This window comes from Entelurus aequoreus, linkage group LG16 (genome assembly GCF_033978785.1).
Source record: "Entelurus aequoreus isolate RoL-2023_Sb linkage group LG16, RoL_Eaeq_v1.1, whole genome shotgun sequence".
NCBI classification, from domain to species: Eukaryota; Metazoa; Chordata; class Actinopteri; order Syngnathiformes; family Syngnathidae; genus Entelurus; species Entelurus aequoreus.
In genome coordinates this window covers 21,351,658-21,379,195 of record NC_084746.1, presented here as the reverse complement: position 1 = coordinate 21,379,195, position 27,538 = coordinate 21,351,658, and the positions used below count along the sequence as shown (strand labels likewise).

Sequence of the window (27,538 nt, the reverse complement as noted above, 5' to 3'; positions counted from 1 at the left end):
GATATTTCTGATTGATTACAAAACTTTCAGGAGGTTGTCATAGAAGTAAACAAGGTAGGAGTCAAACTTTCCCATGCTCTAACTATTCAATGTTTTATCAATTATACTTCATATTGCAGTGTCGTCAGGTTCTGATGTGGGCGGGGGAGGTTAATAACAGTTATGTGTTGCTGTTCGGTATGTCAGCTGTTGCTTGTTTATATCAATGTAACGGAAGTGTCTGATCATTTCTTAATAATATTATAAATCCTACATTCTTCTTTTTTGTACAAATTATTGCACCTGGGGATAGGTTGATTGGCAACACTAAATTGGCCCTAGTGTGTGAATGTGAGTGTGAATGTTGTCTATCTGTGATGAGGTGGTGACTTGTCCAGGGTGTACCCCGCCTACCGTCCGAATGCAGCTGATATAGGCTCCAGCACCTCCCGCGACCCCGAAAGGGACAGGCGGTAGAAAATGGATGGATGGATGGATTGTTGTTACATCACATTCCGTTGAATGTGATGTAACAACAATCTGTGTGGCGAAAAAGAAACAGCGTTATGTGTCTTATTTGTCTGCATGTCTGTGTGTGCATTCTCACGCATCTATATTTCAATATTCTTAAAAATTTTACTTTTTTTAACGAGGTAAAAACTCATTGAGTTTAAAATCTCTTTTACAACATTGTCCTGGCCAAGTGGGCAGCAAAACAGGTTTCATAAATACATATAAAAACAACAAAAATCAGTACGGTAGTTAAAAGCACAGATTACTTACAACATAAACATAAAAACACGTAATTGGTAAAAAAATAAAATGTTTCAATAAAAACAATTTAAAAACAAGTACATTGCCTACTAGAAACAGCTTCTCGATCTTTTAAAATGGCTTGAAATTATATGACAGCATATTGGTGATTACCCTCAAAAATATGGCTTTACAGCAGGTTGTACTGTATTTTTACATGCTTGACAAACTTTCCTCTTCAATTTGGTATGAAACTAATATAAAGACTTAAATCATTGCGATTGCAGATTATGTGTAAAAACAGCTTTCTAAACGTCATCAGTATGAACGCACAGGCACTCAATCTGAATAACACAGCACACAAAGTTGTAATAAATAATAAGGGAGTCCTGGCCAAGAGGCAGTATATTGTGTGTACATTGTGTGTGTGCACATGTGTGTGTGTGTGTGTGTATATATATATATATATATATATATATATATATATATATATATATATATATATATATATACAATTAATATTTAAAAAATATATATATATTTTAAGGATGTAACGGTATCAAATCTCACAGTACAATATTTTCACGGTATTAAAGAAAACGTCTGTGCACTTTCAGGTAAGCGGACACCATGGAGGGGCATTTTGCTGTTTGGACCACCAGGGACCGGGAAGTCGTACCTGGCAAAGGCTGTGGCTACTGAGGCCAACAACTCCACTTTCTTCTCCGTCTCGTCCTCAGATCTCATGTCCAAGTGGCTGGGCGAGAGTGAAAAGTAGGTTCACTGCTTTATTTCTTTTATCATTACAAGTTCAGAAAACAGTTTGGTTGGCATGATGATATAATTGTTAAATTTGCATATTTGGCCATGATGCATCTGCAAAAAGTGAGTAAAAAACATTAAAAGAAAAACAAACTTGTTTAGAGCTACAAATAGACTTAGTTCGGTCTCTTATTTTATTTAATTGTTTTATTTCCGTATAAGATTAGCTGCATGTGAGTCTTTAGATGCCGGAAGAGCGGCCCACAGGAGCACCAGCCTGGAAGGCTCGCGAAATATTAGAAGTGTGCCGACTAATCGATTCTTCTTTTGAACACAAAGTCAAGGATATGGACAGCAAGTAGTGGACATAGAGAGAGAGAGAGAGAGCGAGAGAGAGATATCAGAAGGCATAAGAAAAAGTATCTGCATTTGATTGTTTACATTTGATTATTAGCAATCCGGGGAGGGTGTTAGTTTAGGGTTGTAGCTGCCTGGAGGTGAACTTTTATTGCGGTTTTGAAGGAGGATAGAGATGCCCTTTCTTTTATACCTGTTGGGAGCGCATTCCACATTGATGTGGCATAGAAAGAGAATGAGTTAAGACCTTTGTTAGATCGGAATCTGGGTTTAACGTGGTTAGTGGAGCTCCCCCTGGTGTTGTGGTTATGGCGGTCATTTACGTTAAGGAAGTAGTTTGACATGTACTTCGGTATCAGGGAGGTGTAGTGGATTTTATAGACTAGGCTCAGTGCAAGTTGTTTAACCCTGTCCTCCACCTTGAGCCAGCCCACTTTGGAGAAGTGGGTAGGAGTGAGGTGGGATCTGGGGTGGAGGTCTAGAAGTAACCTGACTAGCTTGTTCTAGGATGTGTGGAGTTTAGATTTGAGGGTTTTGGAGGTGCTAGGGTACCAGGAGGTGCATGCGTAATCGAAAAAGGGTTGAACGAGTGTTCCCGCCAGAATCCTCATGGTGCTTTTGTTGACCAGAGAGGAGATTCTGTAGAGAAATCTCGTTCGTTGGTTAACGTTTTTGATTACCTTGGTTGCCATTTTATCACAGGAAAGGTTAGCCTCTAGAATGGAACCTAGGTAGGTGACCTCATCTTTCCCGGTGATAACAATGTCACCCACTTTTATAGTGAAGTCATTGACTTTCTTAAGGTTGATGTGGGACCCAAACAGGATGGATTCCGTTTTACCCAAGTGTATGGATAGCTTGTTGTCAGCGAGCCAGGTGCAAGTTCTACAGAGCTCAGCACTGAGGGTTTTCTCCACCTGTTACTTGTCCTTGTCGGATACAAGCTGGGCAGAGTCATCCGCAAACAAAAACAATTCACAGTCGCATGCCGATGACAAGTCGTTTATGTATATTAGGAACAGTAAAAGTCCCAATACACTGCCTTGGGGGACTCCACAGCTCACCGAGAGGGGGGGACACACGGTGCCGTTCACCTCTACCACCTGCTCCCTCCCCTCCAAGTAAGATTGCATCCAGCTTCATGAGGTTTTGTTAAATCCGATTGCTCTGAGCTTATCCAACAGTATAGCGTGGTTAACGGTGTCAAAGGCCTTCTGAAGGTCCAGCATGACCATGCTGCAATATTTGCCCGCGTCCACCTCATGTTTGATGTGGTCGGTCAGATAGAGAAGGCATGTGTCAGTGGAGTGGTTAGTTCTGAAGCCGGATTGGAATTTGTACATGAGTTTATTAGTGGCAAGGTAACTATCGACCTGTTCATAAACTATTTTCTCCATTACTTTCGAAATGGAACTGAGAATAGAAACAGGTCGGTAGTTGCCAGGTTCCAATTTCCTTCCTTTTTTAAAGAGGGGAGTTACTCTTGCTATCTTAAAATCTTTTGGTACTTGGCCTTGTGTAATAGATAGGTTTATTATGTGCGTGATGATCGGGGAAATGATGGAGGCAGAGTCCCTGAGGAATCTGGAGGGAATATTATCAAGGCCGGTGGCCTTGTTTGGGTTGAGCGCGCTCAATTTTTTAAACACCTCATCAGCTGTGACCATTTCTAATTTGAAATCATTGTTGGATACTCCTAGCTTTCTGTAGAAGGCTTTAATGTGTTCTACACCAAAGCGACCAGAGTGGTGGGACAGCTTGTTGACAAGAGTTGCGGCTATGCTGGTGAAAAAGGTGTTAAGTCTGCTTGCTACCTCCATTTTGTCTGTAATGAGGGAGTCACCCTCCTTGATGCTGATGTTGGTGAGTCTGGTTTTAAGTTTCTGGCTGCAACCAGGAAGCTGGTTGTTGAGAATTTTCCATAGCTCACGTGGCTTATTTATGTTTTCCTCTATTTTGTCTTTACTGTAATTTTTTTTAAGGATTTAGTCAGGTTGGTTGACTTATTTCTTAATTTATTTTGTTGCTTTTTGAGAGTTGAAAGGAGTGATTTGGGTTGTTTATCTACTTCTGTTTTACATTTTTGGTATTCGGAGTATTTTCTGTCTCTGTCTTTTATGGCAGCTAATAGGTCCGGATTCATCAATGGTTCCGAGCGGGCTTTGATCCTGACTGTTTTCACGGGAGCCATGTCATTTAGTATCTTTAGGAACACCGTTTTGAAGCGATCCCAAGCAACATCGACCAGGTTGCTCGCGAGCACAGGGGACCAGTCCCACTCATCTAATTTTGAATTGAAATTGTCATTGGAGTATTTTTTGAGGGATCTGGATTGGGCTGTTATGTGGCCATTGGCTTTGGGTTTAGCTATTTTGCGGTCTGACGAGTCCACATTTCAAATTGTTTTTGGAAATATTCGACATCGTGTCATCCGGACCAAAGGGGAAGTGAACCATCCAGACTGTTATCGACGCAAGGTTGAAAAGCCAGCATCTGTGATGGTTATGGGGGTGCATTAGTGCCCAAGGCATGGGTAACTTACACATCTGTGAAGGCACCATTAATGCTGAAAGGTACATACAGGTTTTGGAACAACTTATGCTGCCATCTAAGCGCCGTCTTTTTCATGAACGCCCCTGCTTATTTCAGCAAAACAATGCCAAGCCACATTCAGCACGTGTTACAACAGCGTGGCTTCGTAAAAAAAGAGTGCAGGTACTTTCCTGCCTCGCCTGCAGTCCAGACCTGTCTCCCATCGAAAATGTGTGGCGCATTATGAAGCGTAAAATACGACAGCGGAGACCCCGGACTGTTGAACGACTGAAGCTCTACATAAAACAAAAATGGGAAATAATTCCACTTTCAAAGCTTCAACAATTAGTTTCCTCAGTTCCCAATCGTTTATTGAGTGTTGTTAAATGGAAAGGCCATGTAACACAGCGGTGAACATGCCCTTTCCATACTACTTTGGCACGTGTTGCAGCCATGAAATTCTAAGTTAATTATTATTTGCAAAAAAAAAAAGTTTATGAGTTTGAACATCAAATATCTTGTCTTTGTAGTGCATTCAATTGAATATGGGTTGAAAAGGATTTTGCAAATCATTGTATTCCTTTTACATTTACATCTAACACAATTTCCCAACTCATATGGAAACGGGGTTTGTATATTTAGTTTATCTCATAAAATCACAAGGTATAAATATATTCTTTATGAAAGATATCATTAATTTACTTGGGATGTGGTGCTTGTCTTGAAAAATAGAAAATAAAATAACTTCACTCTCTAATATCGTGACAACCGTTCACTGCATGCTCTCTTTTTTTTTTCAGACTTGTAAAGAATCTGTTTGACCTGGCCCGCCAGCAAAAACCTTCCATCATTTTCATCGATGAGGTGGACTCACTATGCGGTTCCAGGAACGAGAATGAGAGCGAAGCAGCTCGAAGAATCAAGACAGAATTTCTGGTCCAAATGCAAGGTGAGCAGAATCCACTTGTAATCCTTCTGAAGAGTCGAATCAGCAGTAAAGCAGACAGACGTTTATATCAGTCCATCTAGGATTTCACTAAGTCCCCATCATGCCAATTCATCACAAATTCAATCATCCATCCAGTTACTACTGTTTGTCCGTCTCGGGGTCGCCAGGGGGCTGTAGCCTATCCCAGCTGCACTCGGGCTGAAGGCAGGGCACACCCTGGACAAGTCGCCATCTCATCGCAGGGCAACTGATCCACACAAATTATGTGCTGCCTCACAATTGTGTACAACTTCTCCACACATTTTAGCCAATCAGTCATTTTCACCAATGGAATTTCTCTCTCAAACAAGCACTTCCACTGTCTAATCAAAACGCATGTTTTTTTCTTGTGTAGATGAAGCAGGTACAACGTGTAACAAAATATCAACTTATTGTTCAATCGACACAACTGTTGTCCTCCCGTGTAGCTCAGACCTACTTCCTGTTCCTGTCTACAGCGTTAAGCCTTCTGGGTAATATAGTATATAAACATTTATTTTCTAGTTCTGTCTTAGTGGGGCGGTGTGGCGCAGATGGTAGAGCGGCCGTGCCAGCAAGTTGACAGTTCCAGGTTTATATCCAGCTTCCACCATCCTAGTCACAGCTGTTGTGTGCTTGGGCAAGACACGTCACTCTTACTCCTGATGAATCGTGGTTAGCGCCTTGCATGTCAGCTTCCGCCATGAATGAATGTGTGTGTGAATGGGTGAATGTGACGTAAAATGTAAAGCGCTTTGGGTATCATTCCAGGTATAGTAAAGCGCTATATAAATACAGACCATTTACCATTTAGTTTACATGTATTTATATACCGTATTTATTTGACATTTATCTATCCAGGATAAGATAATTAACAACATGTTTTTCATTTCCAATGCTGACCTAGCCAGAGGCAACATTTACATACTAGCAATGTTGACGTATGATGATAATCACTCATCGTCTCTCATTTACCAACAAAAAATATAGTGCTATAGATCACTCTCAACAGTTCACAAATGCTCTTAATATGTGGGGGTAAATGTATTGCAACATAAATGTTTAAGATGGACAATCATTTTTCAAGTGTAAAACATAAACGAAGAATATCTGCAACTTGTGGTCAGCGCAGACAGCGGACAGGAAGCCTTTGGTGGCGTTTCTTTCTGTATCATAATTAATCATAACTGTTATTAATTATAATGAATTAAAACAATGAATTCATGTGACAGGGAGTCTTTTGTGCACTCTTTGAAATCTAGAGTCTACTTTTAAGTCTGTGGTATGAAACAAGTAAAACGTCAATAATCTAAGCTGATCCAATGTTTGTTGAATTCCTATGTTTCTTTGGTTAGGTTTACATGGGACACTTAAAACACTGATAACATTCTTAAAATCACAAGTTAATTCAAAGTTGATGAAAAAAAATGCATTAAAACATTGGAAATTTTGCTGCAACTTTCTGAAAGCTTTTTCAAATTCAGGCATTTTAGGTCTTAACAATCTGTGAAATCATGGAGGGACTGATCGTTACTCTCCTCATAGGCTTGAATATCCTATTCATTTTGAGTCATTACATGAACAGGTGTAGTTTATGATTAAACAATGTTACTCTTCGATAGGTTTTTAAAACAATCCTAATTAAATTGTAATTAATGATGATGATTGACTGTAGTTCGGCATGCATCGGATCGACCAACACTCGCAACAAAGGGAAAGTCCAAGATAGGGCTGCACGATTATAACCAAAATAATAATTACCATTATTTGTATCAATATTGAATTTAATTATTAATCCTGATAATTCATTGTTATGTAAAACATTTTTTTGCACTTTCTATTTTAAACAAGCAAGTTTGTGAATAAGCCTTTCATTTCAAAATCCATCTATTTTCTATTGCGAGAAAGTTAAAATAAAAATATTTTTGTTTTTATTTTAGAAATAAAATTATGTATTTCATAATTGTATTATTAAATAGACTCAATAATACAATAACATTTGCAAAAGACAAAGGGTGAATTAAATATAAATATGCCATTGTAGAGTCCCTTGGGAAGTCCTGTGGGGAGTGCTCAGAGAGTGTGGGGTATCTGATTGTGGCGGTCCGCTCCCTGTACGATCAGTGTCAGAGCTTGGTCCGCATTGCCGGCAGTAAGTCGGACACGTTTTCAGTGAGGGTTGGACTCCGCCAAGACTGCTCTTTGTCACCGATTCTGTTCATAACTTTTATGGACAGAATTTCTAGGCGTTGAAAAGGGTGGAGTGCCATCTCCGGGTTGGGGAGGAGATCTTGCCCCAAGTGGAGGAGTTCAAGTACCTCGGAGTCTTGTTCACGAGTGAGGCAAGAGTGGATCGGTGCCGCGTCTGTATCGATCCGTTGTGGATGGAGCTGAGCCGGAAGGCAAAGCTCTCAATTTACCGGTCGATCTACGTTCCAATCCTCACCTATGGTCATGGGATTTGGGTTATGACCAAAATCCCAACATTATAATGTTGCCTTCTTGCTAGCTAGTATTGGACCATCCGGAACCGGATGGTCCAAGATGGCGGACTAAGCAGCGTGGCTTTCCGGAGAATTTCACATTTACGACCATATTAATAGAAAAAAAAGACTTTGAGTTTGGAGTGACGGCGTGTTATCTGAAGTGAAGACAGAGAGGAGGCTAGCCGACAGGAGCGGCGAAGGGACCCTGACGTCGTGGAAGACGTCTGTGGCGAGGGAGAGGCCCGGCTAGCAGCTAGCAGAAGCAAGACCACCTTGCGACGACGGGACCGGCAGGTGACGGCGGCGGCGAGTGACGGCAGCGGGGCGGCGAGGTAGAGGCCCGGCTAGCAGCCAGCAGCAGTGGGACCACCACCCCACCACCTCACGGCGGCGAGAGCGACAGCTTTCTTGCGGCGGCGTGTGACAGCAGCAGAGCGGCGAGGGAGAGGCCCGGCTAGCGGCTAGCAGAAGCGGGACCACCTCGCGACGACGGGACCAGCAGGTGACGGCGGCGGCGAGTGACGGCAGCGGGGCGGCGAGGGAGAGGCCCGGCTAGCAGCCAGCAGTAGTGGGACCACCACCTCACGGCGGCGAGAGCGACAGCTTTCGCGCGGTGGCGTGTGACAGCAGCAGAGCGGCGAGGGAGAGGCCCGGCTAGCGGCTAGCAGCAGCTAGCAGAAGCGGGACCACCTCGCGACGACGGGACCGGGGACAGCCTTGGCTGAAGGCGGTAAACACCTGCAACAGCCAAAATCAACATGGGGCCAAAGAAGGTGCTCTCTCCTGATGAAGGTGAGGAGATAAGGCGATCACTTGAATTTTTAACATTAGAGGTGTCAGCCATTAAGCAGTACCAACAGACAATTATGCAGCTGGTGGAGGAGGTAAAAATTCTACGAGTCGAGAATGACGCAAAAACTTTACAAATAGAACAATTAACAGACCGAGTGGATGAACTGGAACAATACACAAGAATAAATGACGTTATTCTGACCGGGCTTAATATTAAGCCCCGTTCATATGCTCGGGCGGTGACCGCCAATAGTGGAGAAGAGCCCGGGAATTTGGACATCTCCACAGAGAGGCAAGTGGCAACATTCATGGAGTCAAAAGGCATATTCATGGACATGGCAAATGTGGAAGCTTGCCACCCACTCCATAAGAAGAAAGATAATTCGGCACCAGTAATAATAATGAGATTTGTCAATAGGAAACATAAAACCGCATTACTAAAACAAGGGAGGAAGCTGAAAGGAACAGACGTGTACATAAATGAACATTTAACAAAGAAAAACGCAGACATAGCCAGAAAAGCACGTAGCTTAAGAAAACAAGGAAAAATACAACAAACATGGACAGCAAACTGCAAAATATTTATTAAACTAAATGGAACACCAGAGGAAGCAAGAGTAATAGTCATAAGGAAAATAGCAGAGCTGGATAAATATCAATAACGATAAAAAAATTAAACACAACCATGACACAAACAAACAATAATCAATCAAACAGAGAATTTATAACCTTTTCCAGCACTGACTATAACAGGATGGAATTGGACAGTGCTATAGATCCAGACATACATTTTTTTTCTCACATGGACAATAATTGTTTATATTATACAGAAGTACAGTACAACACCAACATTAATTCCAATAACAAACTGTCAATTATTCATATTAACTGCAGAAGCTTGTATGCCAATTTTAACAATATGAAATTATTTTTGGAACAATTTAAAGAACCTTTCAAAATTATCGCTGTATCAGAGACATGGATGGATCCAAAAAAAGGAATGGACTTTGGACTAGAAGGATATGAACTCAATTATATTAATAGAGTAAATAAGAATGGAGGCGGAGTTGCTGTATATGTGATGAAGGACTTCCATTACAAGGTGGTAAAAGACATGTCACTGGCTATTGACAATGTTTTAGAGTGTATAACCATTGAGATATGTCATGAAAGAAATAGAAATGTATTGATCAGTTGTATATGTAGGGCACCCGACTCAAGTATTGAAGGATTTGAAGACTGGATTAAGGGAACTTTCAATGGAATTAGTCAAAAAGTACTCTTTTTATGTGGAGACTTCAACATTGATCTCTTGAACCCCAACAAGCAAAAGTCCATTAATGATTTCACAGATACAATGTATAGTATGAGTTTGTATCCTCGAATCACAAGGCCAACCAGAATTGCAAGTCACAGTGCTACACTTATTGACAATATATTCACTAATGTCTTTGATAATAATATAACAAGTGGACTGTTAACAACCGACATCAGCGACCATCTGCCAGTCTTTACTATTTATGATGGGAACTACAGGAAGAAGAACATTGACAAAAAGACATTTCAAAGACTATGTACAGAGGAAGGAATGATTTTCTTCAAGAAGGATCTGAGGAAACAAATTTGGGACAAAGTATATAATGAAGATGATGTAGATGATGCATATGGGAATTTTGTCAACACCTTTCTAACACTCTATGATAAACATTGCCCATGGAAAGAACGTAGTAAGAAGCAAAAGAAAAACAACCAACCGTGGATGACAAAAGGACTGAAAAATGCCTGTCACAAAAAAAACACATTGTATCGAATATTTATAACACAAAGATCTATAGAGGCAGAAAATAAGTATAAGAAATATAAAAACAAGCTAATTGGTATACTACGAACATGTAAGAAGGAATACTACAGTCAATTATTAAACAAGAACAAAAACAACATGAGAGCAACATGGGGCATCCTAAATAGCATCATTAAAAATGGTGCTAAGAAAGATTACCCCCAGTACTTTCTAGATGGACATACAAAAAATGACAATATGAACCAAATAGCTGAACGTTTCAATGATTATTTTGTTAATATCGGAACAAATCTGGATCAAAGAATTCCAAATGCAGATGATGGGTCAGTTGAGGACTTGAGTGAGCTCATAGACAGAAATCCCAATTCCATGTTTCTTAAAAGTGTAACAAAAGAAGAAATAATCAAAATTGTAAAAAATTGTAAATCCAAGAATTCAACCGACTGTCATGGAATAGATATGGTAACGATAAAAAAGGTTATAGAAGACATTTCAGAACCTCTGACATATATCACCAATGTATAATTTTTAACCGGATAATTCCCAGACAAAATGAAAATTGCAAAAGTCGTACCAATCTATAAGAATGGAGATGTACACTAGTTTACTAACTACAGACCAGTTTCATTACTTCCGCAATTCTCCAAAATCATGGAAAAATTATTCAATAGTCGATTAGATTTATTTATTAACAAAAGTGGGACGCTCGTGGAAAACCAATATGGATTTCGAGCAAATATCTCAACATCAATAGCATTAATTAAAAATAACAGAGGAAATTACCAATGCAATAGATGGTAAAGAATGTGCGGCAGCAGTATTCATGGACCTAACAAAAGCATTTGACACAATTAATCATGATATTTTAATACAAAAATTAGAACGATATGGCATCAGAGGTTTGGTATTGAACTGGGTAAGAAGCTATTTAACCAACAGGAAGCAATATGTGAAGATGGGTGAAAATATGTCAACACGGCTAGATATATCCTGTGGTGTGCCGCAGGGATCAATACTGGGACCAAAATTGTTTAATCTTTATATAAACGACATTTGTAAAGTTACAAAGGACTTAAAGTTAGTTTTATTTGCAGATGATACAACTGCTTTCTGTTCAGGAGAGAACACACAGAAGATAATACAAATAATAACAGAAGAAATGAACAAATTAAAAAGATGGTTTGACAAAAACAGACTATCTTTGAGTCTCAGTAAAACTAAAATAATGCTATTTGGTAATAGTAGGAAAGAGCATCATACTCAAATACAAATAGACGGAGTAGACATCGAAAGGGTAAAAGAAACCAGATTTTTGGGAGTATTAATAGATGATAAAATGAACTGGAAATCTCATATACAAAACATACAACATAAGGTGGCAAAAAACATTTCAATAATGAATAAAACAAAACACGTCCTGGGCCAAAAATCAATTCATATTCTCTACTGCTCACTAGTGTTACCATATCTGAGTTATTGTGCAGAAATATGGGGAAATAACTACAAATGTAACCATGTTACAAAAAAGATCAGTTAGAATAATACATAATGTTGGATATAGAGAACATACAAACCCTTTATTTATTAAGTCAAAAATATTAAAGTTTGGTGATTTGGTAAAATTGCAAACAGCTAAAATGATGTACAAAGCAAACTATAACCTGCTACCAAAGAATGTACAACATTTCTTCTCAACTAAAGAGGAGAAATATAACCTTAGAGGAAAAAATAATTTAAAACATTTATATGCACGTACAACACTTAAAACTTTTAGCATAACAGTATGTGGAATTAAATTATGAAATGGATTAAGTAAAGAAGTTAAAAATTGTACTGACATGATCCAGTTTAAGAGGTTGTTTAAATTAATAGTACTTACAAAGTACAAAGAAGAAGAATTTTGAGAAAAACTTCCAACCTTATTGAAAATATTCTTCATCTCAGTATGTTAATAATGACTGAATTAATTAATTATATATTACAAACTGTTGTATATACTAATTCATAGATGTTATTTTATTATATAAAAAGGTCAGTAAATGATTTTATATAATTGTAAACGCTTTGAAGTGGGAAAGGGGTAGGATTAAATAAGCTTTGCTTCTTCCTACTCCTTTTCGGGCATGATGTAAATGAAATGATATGAAATTGTGTGATGTATTATGATGTAAATGTGTTCATGTTCGAAATAAACTAAAAGAAAGACAGAAAGAAAGGACAATATTATGGGAACAAGCGGCCGAAAGGAGTTTCCTCCGCCGGGTGAGATAGGGTGAGAAGCTCTGCCATCCGGGAGGAGCTCAAAGTGAAGTCGCTGCTCCTCCACATCGAGAGGAGCCAGATGAGGTGGTTCGGGCATCTGGTCAGGAGGGCACGTCCGACCGTACGAGGCCACAGAGAAGACCCAGGACACGTTGGGAAGACTATGTCTCCCGGCTGGCCTTGGAACGTCTCGGGATCCCCCGGGAAGAGCTGGACGAAGTGGCTGGGGAGAGGAAAGTCTGGGCTTCCTTGCTAAGGCTGCTGCCCAAGCGACCCGAACTCGGATAAGCGGAAGAAGATGGATGGCATTGTAGAGTGCGATCAAGTGAAAAAATAAGAAACATACTACAAGTAACAAAGTGTACTGTTCACAGTATTTATAGGACACAAGTATTTGGGCCAAATAAAACGTTATTACATTGTTATTTTGGCGGGTTAGACAGGTGGATGAATACAAGGTGCACCGTTATCGTACATTGGGCACCTTTGTTTTTGTGGCTGTGAGCAGCCATAACTTTATTTGGATTGGCGGTTAAGAGGAGAGGGAAGTGTTGTTTATGCCACAACTCACTATTTAGTTTGGGCGTGCAGACCAAGGTGTTTTGGCGTGCATTAGTTAATCGGCGTTTCCGGGTTTTAAGGAATGAACAAGTGGGTACCTCGAGAACAGAGAAGTGTGCAGGCGTGTTCCGGGGTTACAAATTGGGCTTGTTGGTCCCTCTTTGGGAGGGCAGGGCACTGATGTGTGGGTTAGCAACCAGCTGCTTTAGCTCCTCACCCCCAAAAGCTGCAATACTTTCATCCTCTGCTCCAAACGTCTCACTCACTCGTACTCACACTCACATGAGTGTTGGTTGTGAAAATGCTTGATTTGATATGCCTGCTTTTAAATGTTACTATCGCTGACATCACTCTCATTAAAAAAAATGTTTGTCCGTGGGACAAATTTTCAAGCATTGACCGGTCCGCAAGTACAAAAAGGTTGGGGACCACTGACATATGGGATGTGAGTCACATGGTTTTTATGTCAGCACCAGTAGTAGTAAAATCAGCTGTACACCTGGCGGGTTTTTCCTTTGTGATAAAGAGGGGATAAACAGAAGTCCTTCTTTGGCTGCCGCCTTGATCTATTATATATCACTGCCTTTGCACATGTCAATGTTTAGTTTTGTGTTCACAATAAATCAACATGTTGCAGGTGAGCAATGATGTCAGATGATGTCAAAAATGTCAGATTTGTTTCAACAGTCATACATTCAGTCATTGTTGCAGCGCGATGATTTATTAGCACGTCATGCAATGCGCGTTTGCAAGAAGAGCAGGTGCAGCGCGCGGCCGCGTTAGAGGGGTGTGGTCACGGTGTCGAGAGCCGCGGAATGTGAGGCTGAAGAGAGGCAGAGACGTGCGGGTGTGTTCAGGAGTTTAAATGCATGCCTGGTTTGCTGGTCTGTTGGTCCTTCTCCTGGTGGGGGTGTCACTGATGTCATATTAATACTTTTTTTTCCTAATATTTTTGTGATCGACTGGTAGGGTTCCAAAGATCGACTGGTCGATTGGGACCGACGAGTTGGTGACCCCTGCTATAGAATATCTGTAGACTGTGCTTAAAAGCCAACTAAGTAACCATTGGAAGAGAACTCTTCTTGTTCTACCAACAAAAAACATTTGTTCACGTTGAAACTCGCTAAGGGACATTTATCAAATATTAGCTGGGGTGTATGTATATAGTGGGTACAAAAAGTCAACAAAAATGTTCTCCCTCTTTGTAACATTGCAGCTGTCTGTTAAATCTTTAAAGTTAATTTTTTCCTCATTAATGTAGACACAGCTCCCAATTTTGTAGCAATATGCTTTATTGTCGAAATTTTGGCAACGATGTCAAAAAAGAAAATGTTTAATATCACATGGTCATAAGTATTTAGACCCTTTGCTCAGTGTTGCATAGAAGCACCTTTTGAGCTAAGACAGCCATGAGTCTTCTTTGGAATTAAGTTTTTCACACCTGGTTTGAGATCCTCCGCCATTCTCCTTGCATATCCTCTCAAACTATGTCAGGTTGGGCGCTTAATGTTGGTGGACAGTGATTGTCAGGTCTCTCCAGAGATGCCCAACTGGGTTTCGGTCAGGGCTCTGGATGGGTCATTCAAAAACATTCATGAATTGTTCCTAAGCTACTCTTGTTATTTTAGCCAGATATATTTTTCAGGCTATTTCTGTGCTTACTGTAGCTACATTCACATTTCTTTCAACTGTAGTCAGTGGTCTTGTCCCCACAGCTACAAAGCACAATGCTGCCACCACCACGGTGCACTGTTAGATTGTATAGCAGGTGATGAGCAGTTCCTGCTTTTCTCCAAACATATCGTTTAGAATTTATACCAAAAAGTTTACTCTTGGTCTCATCAGACCAGATAACTTTTTTCTCAAAGACTCTGAGTACTCCAAGTGCTTTTTGAAAAACTCCTTGCAGTCTTGCACTGAGGAGAGCATTCCTTCGGGCCATTCTACCATATAACCCTGATTGGTTATAGTGTTCGTAGAAAATCTGAAACTTTCTCCCATCGACACACTGAATCTTTGGAGCTCAGCCACAGTGACTTTAGGTTCTTCTTTGCCTCTCTAACCCACTCGTCTCCCCCGATTGCTCAGTTTGGACGCACGACCAGCTTGAGAAAGAGTTCTATTTAAGGATTATGGACACCATTGTGCTCTTTAGAACCTAAGTGCAGCAGAAATTATTTGTAATTGTCAGATCCATGCTTTGCAACAATTCTGTCTCCGAGGTTTTCAGGCAGTTCCTCAGACCTCATGATTCTGATTTACTCTGACATGCAGGTTTGTGCTAAGGTCTCATATAGACCGGTGTGGGCTAAGGTCTTATATACAAACCCCGTTTCCATATGAGTTGGAAAATTGTGTTAGATGTAAATATAAACGGAATACAATGATTTGCAAATCCTTTTCAACCCATATTCAATTGAATGCACTACAAAGACAAGATATTTGATGTTCAAACTCATAAACTTTATTTTTTTTTGTGCAAATAATTCACTTAGAATTTCATGGCTGCAACACGTGCCAAAGTAGTTGAGAAAGGGCATGTTCACCACTGTGTTACATGGCCTTTCCTTTTAACAACACTCAGTAAACGTTTGGGAACTGAGGAGACATTTTTTAAGCTTCTCAGGTGGAATTCTCTCCCATTCTTGCTTGATGTACAGCTTAAGTTGTTCAACAGTCCGGGGGTCTCCGTTGTGTTATTTTAGGCTTCATAATGCGCCACACATTTTCAATGGGAGACAGGTCTGGACTACAGGCAGGCCAGTCTAGTACCCGCACTCTTTTACTATGAAGCCATGTTGATGTAACACGTGGCTTGGCATTGTCTTGCTGAAATAAGCAGGGGCGTGTTACATTCCCTGATGGCTTAGAGTCTAGGGATCATAGGGGAATGCAACATAAAAGTGTAAAAACCAAATGAGTTGTAAATTAAAGACACCAAAGCCAAGGATTGAAAACAAAAACTAGTGTTATTGAAAAGTAACCGGGGGGGGGGTTACAACAAGACACAACACTAGCCTAGCTTGGGAATACAGGTGCTGTCAAAGAAATGAACAAAACATACCAAAATATACCTCTAGAAAAGAAAAGGTAAGCTGACTAACTGAAGCTATTTAATTAGCACAAACCAAAATCCTACCTACTTACTCTAGCCCAGGAGGGGGTCCAAAACGTACAAGGGTGACAGCCACCACTAAGCCTGGTGTCTCTATACACAAACAAATCCTACGTGTGTAGTGTATAGAGGCCTCTGTCTAACCTTTCCCAAGACTAGGCTGCAGATACTTACAAAAGGTTGAAAGGTCAAGAAAAATGAAGACAAAAAAAAAATAACGTCTCTCCAAGCTCCACACAGCATGTCAGAAAAAGAGTCCCCCCCCCCCCCCTTGATCCAGTGGTGAACAGGTGGTTTTAAACAGGCTGGGAGGATGACTGGTGGACCGGGATTGGCTGGCTGATTAACAGGTGAAACGAGGAGCAGCTGGGAACAGGAACCGGTTGATTGGCAGCAGAGGCAGTGAAGGAGTGTGACCTGTACAAACAAATAGAAGAAGAAACACAAAAACAAACCACCACTACGTGGAACGTAACAGGGCGTCTATGTTAACGTTGCTTGGATGGCAACATATGTTGCTCCAAAACCTGTATGTACCTTTTAGCATTAATGGCGCCTTCACAGATGTGTAAGTTACCCATGTCTTTGGCACTAATACACCCCCATACCATCACAGATGCTGGCTTTTCAACTTTGCGCCTATAACAATCCGGATGGTTATTTTCCTCTTTAGTCCGGAGGACATGACGTCCACAGTTTCCAAAAACAATTCTCGTCAGACCACAGAACACTTTTCCACTTTGTATCAGTCCATCTTAGATGAGCTCAGGCCCAGCGAAGCCGACAGCGTTTCTGGGTGTTCTTGATAAACGGTTTCCGCCTTGCATAGGAGAGTTTTAACTTGCACTTACAGATGTAGCAACCAACTGTAGTTACTGACTGTGGGTTTCTGAAGTGTTCCTGAGCCCATATGGTGATATCCTTTACACACTGATGTCGCTTGTTGATGCAGTACAGCCTGAGGGATCGAAGGTCACGGGCTTAGCTGCTTATGTGCAGTGATTTCTCCAGATTCTCTGAACCCTTTGATGATATTACGGACCGTAGATGGTGAAATCCCTAAATTCCTTGGTTGAGAAAGGTTTTTCTTAAACTGTTCAACAATTTGCTCACGCATTTTTTGACTAAGTGGTGACCCTCGCCCCATCCTTGTTTGTGAATGACTGAGCATTTCATGGAATCTACTTTTATACTCAATCATGGCACCCACCTGTTCCCAATTTGCCTGTTCACCTGTGGGATGTTCCAAATAAGTGTTTGATGAGCATTCCTCAACTTTATCAGTATATATTGCCACCTTTACCAACTTCTTTGTCACGTGTTGCTGGCATCAAATTCTAAAGTTAATGATTATTTGCAAAAAAAAAAAAGTTTATCAGTTTGAACATCAAATATGTTGTCTTTGTAGCATATTCAACTGAATATGGGTTGAAAATGATTTGCAAATCATTGTATTCCGTTTATATTTACATCTAACACAATTTCCCAACTTATATGGAAACGGGGTTTGTAGACAGGTGTGTGCCTTTCCTTCCTAACACAGCTGGACTTCAATGAAGCTGTAGAAAATGTCAAGGATGATCAGAAGAAATGGACAGCACATTAGTTCAATATGCAAATGTCACAAAGTGAATACTCATGACCTTGTGATATTTCACTTCATTGTTTAATACATTTGCAAAACATTGGGGGAAAAATAACTCGATTTTAACAGACGGTTGCAATGTTACAAAGTGTGAAAAACGTAATAGAGTTTGAACACTTTCCATACCCTCTGTATATTTAAATGTGTATCAAAACAAATTGAAATTGTTTTACAAAATTATTGAAGGTGTACTATGAACTGTCATTTAACCCTACAGAAACAGTTCAAATCAATAAGGGCTCAAAATCAATATGACATTTATGCCCATGACGAGATCAAGCAATAATCCAGTAGTATATATGAGACAGTAAGCCATGTATTTATCAATTTTGTGCACAAATCTATGTATATTAAAGAGTCCATATATTAGAAGTCTTGTAATAGTGTGCATGTTATAACAATAAGATAATGCATGGTATTTGAAGTGTATCTAAGGTCTGATTCTTTTATAGGTGTGGGAAACAACAACGATGGTATTTTGGTACTGGGGGCCACCAACATTCCCTGGGTGCTTGATGCTGCTATTCGGAGAAGGTCAGGGCTCATTGCAATACTCTTCACTTAAGAACATTTTTTTCCTTTCATATTTGATAAGATGCTGCGATAAAAAAGAGATACTCTTGCTAACCATTATTTGATTGATTTGCTTTGTCGAAAATAAGCAAAACTTGTTGATTACTGAAGTGTACTTATACTGCTGGGCTGCACAATTATGGCCAAAAAAATAATCACAATTATTTTTATCAATATCGTTATCAAGATTATTAATCACAATTATCCATTATTGTTAGGTAAAACATAGTTTTTTACACAGGTCAGCAATCTACTTGTGGTAACGGGGACCTTGAGGGGGAAGGCCGTCATTATGTAATGTGTAATGAAATAGTCTAATAAAAATGGGAAAAAAAGTTAACCATATATTTAAAAACAAATCTTGCTTTTTTATTATTAGTATTAACATTTCATCTTGTTCTCATTACCTGATGCCTTTAGTTCCGTTTATGTATTTTTGATGCTGTTTTGGGGTGCAAAAACACCAATCATGTTCCATGGGTAGGGATGGGAATTGATAAAATGTATCAGGTTCCGATTCCACTTTTGATACTGCTTAACGATTTGGTTCTTAATGGTTTTCTTATCTATTCTTATTTGGAAAAAAAGACAACAAAAGGTAGATTACCATCAATTGTGTTTAGATTAGAGATTACTTTACAAAGCCAACAGTGAGGTCTTAAGAAGCACATAGCATATAAAAAAAATTATAAATATAAGAAATAAATATTCTTCTGTAGAGTGTAACAAAATAAAACATATGTAGAAATTCCTCAAGAATGTAACATTTATATTACCATTTTTAAAATGTTCAAGAATCTTTTGTCATCTCCCTAGAAAATATTTTGGTGACACTCAAAATATTAGAATGTTCTGTTTAGATTTACAAGATGAAACTATCATATACATAACATGCAACACAAAATATTTCGAGCCTTCTTTTGATTAGAATTTGATGATTACAGTTTACCTTAAATTGAAAATCTCAGAAAATGTGGGGTCTTCAAAAACTGTAAGCCATATTTGAAGGTAAATGCTGACATGATTGGACTTTTATACAATTTTCAAATGTTATGAGTTTCACCTGAATAATGGAAATGACTGAGTGAATGTGTTTGCAGAAAAACATTACACTTTTTTCTGACTACAATTGAACATTCACTTCTTGAAAATCAGGAGCACTCTGGCAAATTGGTGCAAGTTTAAAAGCACAAACTTAGGCACTGCATGTATACTTTATAGACTATAGCGCCGGGCAGCAGACATAAAATTAAGCTAGTAGTTACTGCCGCCTCGGAGCCGGTCAGAATCTGTCTCTCATCTGGCTCATCTAAATGAGAAGGCATTCATTTAAATTTAACAAATAATAGGGCTGACATGATAAACGGTGAGTTAGTACCTAGCGTTACTGCTGCTGGGATGAGATCGATGTGGTTAAAAAGCGCAACATTCATTTATAGTTGTTGCATGCTGTGTGTTCAAATGTTTCAGCATATTGCTCATATGTTCTCCTCTTGATGAAGTAGCATTATTGCAGTTATTACATGTAGTGCTGTTGCTCGAGAACGTCGAAAACGTTTGTTTTGCCGGGGGGCTGCCATTTTGCTTTCTGACGTAACTCACACGTGATTCCTAACCACTGGCATTGATAAGGATGATTGATAATTGGTACACTGGGAACTGGGAGACTTTGGATTCCCATCCCTATCCATGGGTAAATTTTGCATCATCTATTTGAAACATTTGCTTGATCGCTTTCTGCATTATATGGTTTGCAGCATGAAGCATGTGTATTATATTACAAAATAGAAAAATATAGCATTATTTAGAGCAACGATTGTACTCACGTGAAAGAGACCTTCAATACACAATTACATTTCTGCATTCCCTGGAGTCATGCGCAAACGCAGGGGAGAGCGCATGGATTCAATGGGGAGCCCTTCTCACCAAAAGACTGCAAAGAATTGTTGGCATTCGACCTAGAAGTATCTCCAGACGCTATTCAGCAGGACTGCTAGCTGTTAGTCCTACAAGTGCCACTCCAAGGAGACAAACAGAGCAACAGGCAGTTATGCAGGCGTCCAAACCTGTCGCCATCTAATTACAGCAGTGCGGCTGGCTGCAGCACCCCGGGAAAAGTATGTTACTGCCGGCCAACATGATCATGGAGCTCTGTGCGAATACACAATGGTCTCTGGCATGGGTGGAAACCTCTTCACGGAGCATCAAGATGAGCCGCTGCTACTTTCCTGCCTGCGGCTGTTAAAGTGCTTGATTTAATATGCAGCGAGTATGCTTTTTAAATGTTAATATTGCTGACGGTCACCCTCATTTAATCATGGAAGCCAAAATCGTAATCGTGATTATAATTTGAATAATTGTGCAGTCGTAACAAAATGTTACTCTTACACTAAATTTACTTCTGGATTATATGAAGATTTATGCTCAGTGGGTTTTAGAGGAAGAGGAATGATACTTGTAATGTTGAAAATGTTAAGTGTTAGCTTTCAAACGCTGCTATTATTGTTACATTTAATTAAATTATTAATCGTTGTTTTATACATTTAAGTATTAAATGATGGGTTTGTTGAGCTTTTAGCTGCCATTCTTCCTGTTACCTGGACGTATAGCATGTGTATGTAACTAAACAAGCATCATGAATTAGTTACTAAAGTAACACAAATACTGGAGGCTGTAAGTTTGAAGAAAAAAACTGTTGAATTTAAGTTGTATTTTCTTTATCATTGACTGACTTGTAGTCTGTGTCGATCAGATTTGAGAAGCGTATTTACATCCCGCTACCTGAAGAGCCGGCCCGCGCACAGATGTTCCGCTTGCATCTGGGCAACACACCTCATAGCCTGAGCGAGGCGGACTTGCGGCAGCTTGCCCACAAGACAGACGGCTACTCTGGTGCTGACATCAGCATCATCGTACGGGACGCCCTCATGCAGCCTGTTAGGAAGGTCCAGTCTGCGACACACTTTAAAAAGGTGAATTCAGCAAGCACTCAGCAGCATCAGTGTAGATTTACACTTAGCTGATATTACGTACATACATCTAACATGGGGGAGCTACAACAGAGCGAAATTGTTGTGACTTTAGCCAAAGATGCTTAGTGTGACATCTTAGGTCAACCAGAAAAGCAACATGTTTATCCACGCTTAAAGGAAATAAGCGCCCATTCCCCCCCTGTGACCAATAGTCGCATTAGAAAGAGAGTGCATGGGCACTTGGACTCTGTGAAAATACAAAAAAACTAACTATTTGAGAAATCAGACTAATTTAGTGCATGGTAAAATAGTGAGTGGAGCACGGTCAGATATCACTATTGTTGAATATTTTATGTTATCGACAACAGGAAGTAAGTAATTATTAATATAAAAGTAATCAATTCTTAAGAATGTTTTATGAACCTGAGAGTAAATTAAAAAAATGATCGCATGGCTCCACTCTTCATATTTGATCCATATATATTGAAATTGCATTGGCCATCTTAGAGATAAAAAATTGCCCTGGTCAGGATTTGTCTAACAAAGTGTCTGTTACGCAGTTTAGGTCACCCCCTAAGATTAAGTGATGATAATTTAAATCTGGTAGGAGAGTAATACCGTAATTTCCGGACTATAAGCCGCTACTTTTTCCCCTCGTTCTGGTCCCTGCGGCTTATACAAGGGTGCGGCTTATTTACGGCCTGTTCTTCTCCGACACCGACGAAGAGGATTTCGGTGGTTTTAGTACGCAGGAGGAAGACGATGACACAATGATTAAAGACTGACTTTTCATATACCGGTAGGCTGGTTATTTTGATAACGTACAGGTGAGCACTTTGTATTACTTTGCACCGTTGTATTATTTGTACTCTGCACGAATGCTGTTCGCCATGTCAAAGATGTGAAAGTTTGATTGAATGATTGAAAGATTTATTGTTAATAAATGGGACGCTTTGCGTTCCCAAACAGTCATCTCTGTCCCGACAATCCCCTCCGTGGTAGCAGGAACCCCTATATACTACGGTAATTACACATCAAAACCCTGCGGCTTATAGTCGGGTGCGGCTTATATATGGAGCAATCTGTATGTTCCCCTAAATTTAGCTGGTGCGGCTTATAGTCAGGTGCGGCTTATAGTCCGGAAATGACGGTACTTCCCCAACAAATGCCTCATCATCCCAGTTGGTTGCATACAGATGGACAAGAACTACTGGTTAATTTTTAAGGGAGCATGAGATTCTGACAATCTGGCCCTGATGGTCAGCTAAAATATTTAACAGTATTTACTTATGTATTAAAATCGCTGTAACCCTTCTTTTGCTACTTTGGCCAACGCATGAGGCTTTTAACCTATGATGATCTTTAGGAACCAAATGTGTCTCTTGTAAAAAACAACTTCCGTTTTAAGATATTTCAAGAGGCAAATCTTAAGCACGATATTGCTTTTTGTGTATTATTAGCCATAGTCACATGTACATGTTAATGGTGAGAGGAAACACTGCTTTGTGAAAAGTAGTATATTGATAAATACACAGACAATAATAAAACAAAATCTGTAGGACCTATAACCCAAATTCCCCCAAAACAAAAACTCTTAAAAACGGAAACAAATAACAAACCCACACCTAATCCTCCAAATGATGGTCCTAAAAACAACGGGTTTAATCAATTCTGTAACTTGGTGTAACTGGAATCTTTTAACTAAACCCTCAACAAGCAGACATGGCTCCTATATCTGTGTAAGTGTCTACAATGTAAGATATGTGCAAAATGAAAGTAAATAGCTATGGGCAACAGTATCCGCATCCAAAGGAATATTAAGTTAAATAAATAATTGAAGGAATTTAAAAAATTATAACAGAAATAGCCCCTGCTAACATATTTTGTTGAACAGCCAGGTCACACCAGGTTATATGAATTTGTGCAAACATGGATATTCATAATGACTATGTCTATCCGGCATAATCTTTCTCATAAAACCCAGTTTGTAAACATTCTTAAACTTAAACTTTACTGCGCACTAAATTTAGATAAAGCTGGTGTCCTCAAGACAGAAAAAAAGAAGAGAGGGGGAAAAAGGGTGTCTACTTGGCAGTGAAAGCAGTGCGCTCGTCAAAAAAGTTCTGAGCTTTTGTGGAGAGTCAAAGTAACAGTTATCTTCCCCGAGCGGGACTTGGGGACGGCAGGATGCAGCAGGCGGAATTTGATTATTTTAGGTAAACAGCGTGTTTAATATTGTTGAATGCAGCCTGTTTTTAGCCAGAGCAGCACTGATGTCTTGATACACTTTCAACTCAGATCCTCAGTACTCCATCTTGTGTTGTCTGGCCCAACTGAGGACTGTTTCTTTATCTTGGAAATGGAAACCTTTAAGGATGAAGGTCCTCTGTTTCGAAGCACCAGCCTCACCTAGTCTGGGGCCGAAGGCACGATTGGCTCTCTAAATCTCCAAGGGGTTGCTGGAAACCTTGGAGCCCATCAGCGTCATTAGTAAATCGGAAATAAACTTTGTAGGATCCCGGTCCTTCTCGCTCACCTCGGGAATGTTAATAATACTCAAGTTAGAGCGCCTCGACCGATTCTTGAGATCTTCCACTCTATCTAAAAGCGCGGTAGCATGGGATTGTAAAGTTTTAACAGTTGTCACACTTTTTCATCTATTGTGAATTGTCCATCAAACCTTATTTCAATATTATGCAGTGCATCCAAAGAGTATTTACAGCCATTCACTTTTTCCACATGTTATGTTACAGCCTTATTCCAAAATGGAATGACATAATTTTTGTCCTTACAATTCTACATGCTATACGCCACAATGACAATGTGAAGAAGTTGTTTTTTAGAAATGTCTGCAAATTTATTAAAAATAAACTAAGAATTCACAGTCAAAAGTGAGCTCAGGGGCATCCTGTTTCATCACATCGTCCTTGAGATGTTCCTACAGCTTAGTTGGAGTCCACCTGTGGTAAATTCAGTTGGTTGGACATGATTTGGAAAGGCACACACCTGTCTATATATAAGGTCCAACACTTGACACTGCATGGCAGACCACAAAACAAGAATGAAGTTGAAGCCACACACTGGCCTCCATCTTCTGCAAATGGAATACCTTTGCAACCACCAGGACTCTTCCTACAGCTGGCCGGCTGTCTAAATTGAGCAATTGGGGAAGAAGGGAAGTGTCCAAGAACCTGATGGTCACTCTGTCAGAGCTACAGCATTACCGATGGAAAACTATCTCTGCAGCAATCTACCAATTAGGTATTTATGCTAAAGTGGCCCCACAGAAGCCATTCCTTTTGTAAAAGTTCACTAAAATGCACCTAAAAGACACTCACAATTCAGACAAAGATTGAACTCTTTGGCGTGAATGCCAGGCGTCCTGTTTGTAGGAAATCAGTCACTGCTCATCACTAGGCAAGAACAATCCCTACAGTGAAGCATGGTGTGGGGATGGTTATCAGCGGCAGGAACTGGGACACTAGTCAGGATAGAGGGAAAGATGTATGAAACAATGTACAGAGACATCCTGGATGAAAGCCTGCTCCAGAGCGCTCTCAAACTCAGACTGGGGCGATGTTTTTTTTTTTCAGCAGGACATCGAATGGACCTAAATACACAGCTGAGATATCAAATAAATGGCTTCAGGAACTCCGTAAATGTCCTTGAGTGGCCCAGCCAGAGCCCAGACTTGAATCAAATTGAACATCTCTGAAGAGACCTGAAAGTGGCTGTGCACCAACGCTTCCAATCCAACCTGATGGAGTTTGAGAGGTGCTGCAAAGAGGAATGGGTGAAACTGCCCAAAAATGCGTGTGCTAAGCTTGTGGCATCGTATTCAAAAAGACTTGAGGCTGGCTGTAATTGCTGCCAAAGGTGCATCAACATAGTATTAAGCAACGTCTGTGAATACATGTGATTTCTTAGTTTTTAAATTTAAATTTTAAAAAGTGTTGGGAAAAAAAAAACTTTTTCAGATTGTCAATTTGGGTTATTGTGTGTCGAATTTTCAGGACAACAATGAATGTTTTCCATTTTGGAATCAGGCTGTAACATAACAAAATGTAGAGAATTGAAGCATTGTGAATACTTTCCGGATGCACTGTATGAAATTGAAGCTTAAGGTGTTGCCTTGAAATGTGTATTGTGTATCTTACTGTCCAACTCATGTAACCCTGATTACATGCAGGGATGCTTGTCACAATGTTACTTTAATGGAAAAAATCTTTAATATGTAAGTCTAATTGCATATAACAATGCATCTTAACACAAAATAAGCAAGGAACACGATCAGAAAACTATGGATGCTTTGATCAGTATCAGCTTATTTTCAGGAAAAAGTATGCGATGAGCCAATGCCGATTATTGACTTTTAATGTCGACCACAAAAGCCAATGACACATATTTATTTTTAGTTTATTTCTGGTTCCCCGGCTGACAGTTTCATACGCAGTGTGGAGCCGCTCCCCTAAAAAGATAAACATCACCTCCGTTAAGACAAATAAAGTGCATTTCTTACAAGTATTATTGTTATTGGAGGACCAGGCTAAACATGTTACACACCAACTAAGAACAAGCAGGAGCAAACAAGAAAGCATGCTGATCGCTAAAATAACCTGTTAAGCCAGCTTGAAACAACAGAAGAAATAAGTGCTTAGTAAAGTATGGAAGCGTGTTACAGCAGAAAGTAAACAGTTATTAACAGGACACTAACAAGAACACGAGTAAGAGTTAGAGAGTGGGTAATATACAGTAACAACAAACACTGCTGTGTGGCGGCCAAGGTGTCCATGTAAGGAAAGGGCAGATACATCCATGTATATCAGTAGTGTCAATACCAAGGGTAATATGATCAATACTAGTGTAATTAGATTGATATTTATTAATATTATTATTTATTTTACATAAAATGTATATTTTTTGTTTTTGCTACTTACAAATTCAGGGAATAATTCCCTGATTTGAGGGAAAGTATTTAAAAGAGTAGTAGATAGTTTTTACTTTTGTTTAGTTATTATGTACTATAGATTTTATTTTGATCAAAAAATTGTATGTAATACAAAACCTTAATGAACTAGTTTAAATATTGTTAAATGTCTACAACATTCATTATAAATACATTACAACATTGACCGTTAAAACATGGTTGGCATCGGTCTATTTCACCCTGATAGGAACATCCCTGCAGAAAATATTACTGTAGATGTCAGGGGTGTCCAAACTTTTTCCACTGAGGGCCGCATTCTGAAAAATCAAAGCAAGCGGGAGCCATTTTGATATTTTTTATTTTAAAAACCAATACAATATATGTATAAAAAATATACATTTAGGCCTCCACTCAGGCTTGATCCGGGGACCCCAAAGGGTTTTGGTCAAAAAAATATTAAAAATGTGTCTTTATTTAGTATTATTATTTGTATTATTATTCAAGTTTTAAATCTCTAGATCAACATTAGGTCTATATGTCAATATAACGGTTTTAAAGATTTAAGTTCTATGCTCTTGTTGTCAAAAAAAACCCCTGTTTTTTTATGGAAAAAATACAAAATATGCAATATTTTCACACAATAACATTTTTAAGTGGAATATTTGAGATTATATAATAATTGGAGCCTTAAAAAGGTCAATAACTCATAACAACATTGATTTTAATTCATTAATGTTTTTTGAGCAATGACACTTAAAAACAAATCACACTAAAATTATTGGGGATCCAAATAATTATAGTGTTAAAAAAATAAATTCTATTTTTTTTTACTGTTTACTTTTAACACAATAATCTCGAGATCAACTTCAGATCTATTTGTCAATTATACGTTTTATTGTTGTTTATGTTTTTCGTTTGTTCGTTTTAGGCCCTTCTTTATAAAAAACAGCTCAGTTTTTTATATGGCAAACACAAAATATGCAACATTTTCCCCCAAAATATCTCAGATGTGACGTAATTGGAGCCTTGAATAGGTCAATAATTCATAATGACA

At 39.3% G+C, this 27,538-nt stretch overlaps 1 protein-coding gene across 1 annotated transcript in view; it reads left to right on the top strand.

The window, feature by feature from the left end:
- The window catches only part of vps4a (vacuolar protein sorting 4 homolog A), a 56,074-nt gene that overhangs the window by 14,414 nt on the left and 14,122 nt on the right, over nucleotides 1-27,538 (top strand). The window contains exons 6-9 of the mRNA XM_062022356.1: nucleotides 1,350-1,506; nucleotides 5,184-5,332; nucleotides 18,465-18,546; nucleotides 21,338-21,557. Of these exons, the coding sequence (XP_061878340.1) occupies nucleotides 1,350-1,506; nucleotides 5,184-5,332; nucleotides 18,465-18,546; nucleotides 21,338-21,557 (608 nt within the window). The remainder of the gene's footprint in view (nucleotides 1-1,349; nucleotides 1,507-5,183; nucleotides 5,333-18,464; nucleotides 18,547-21,337; nucleotides 21,558-27,538) is intronic.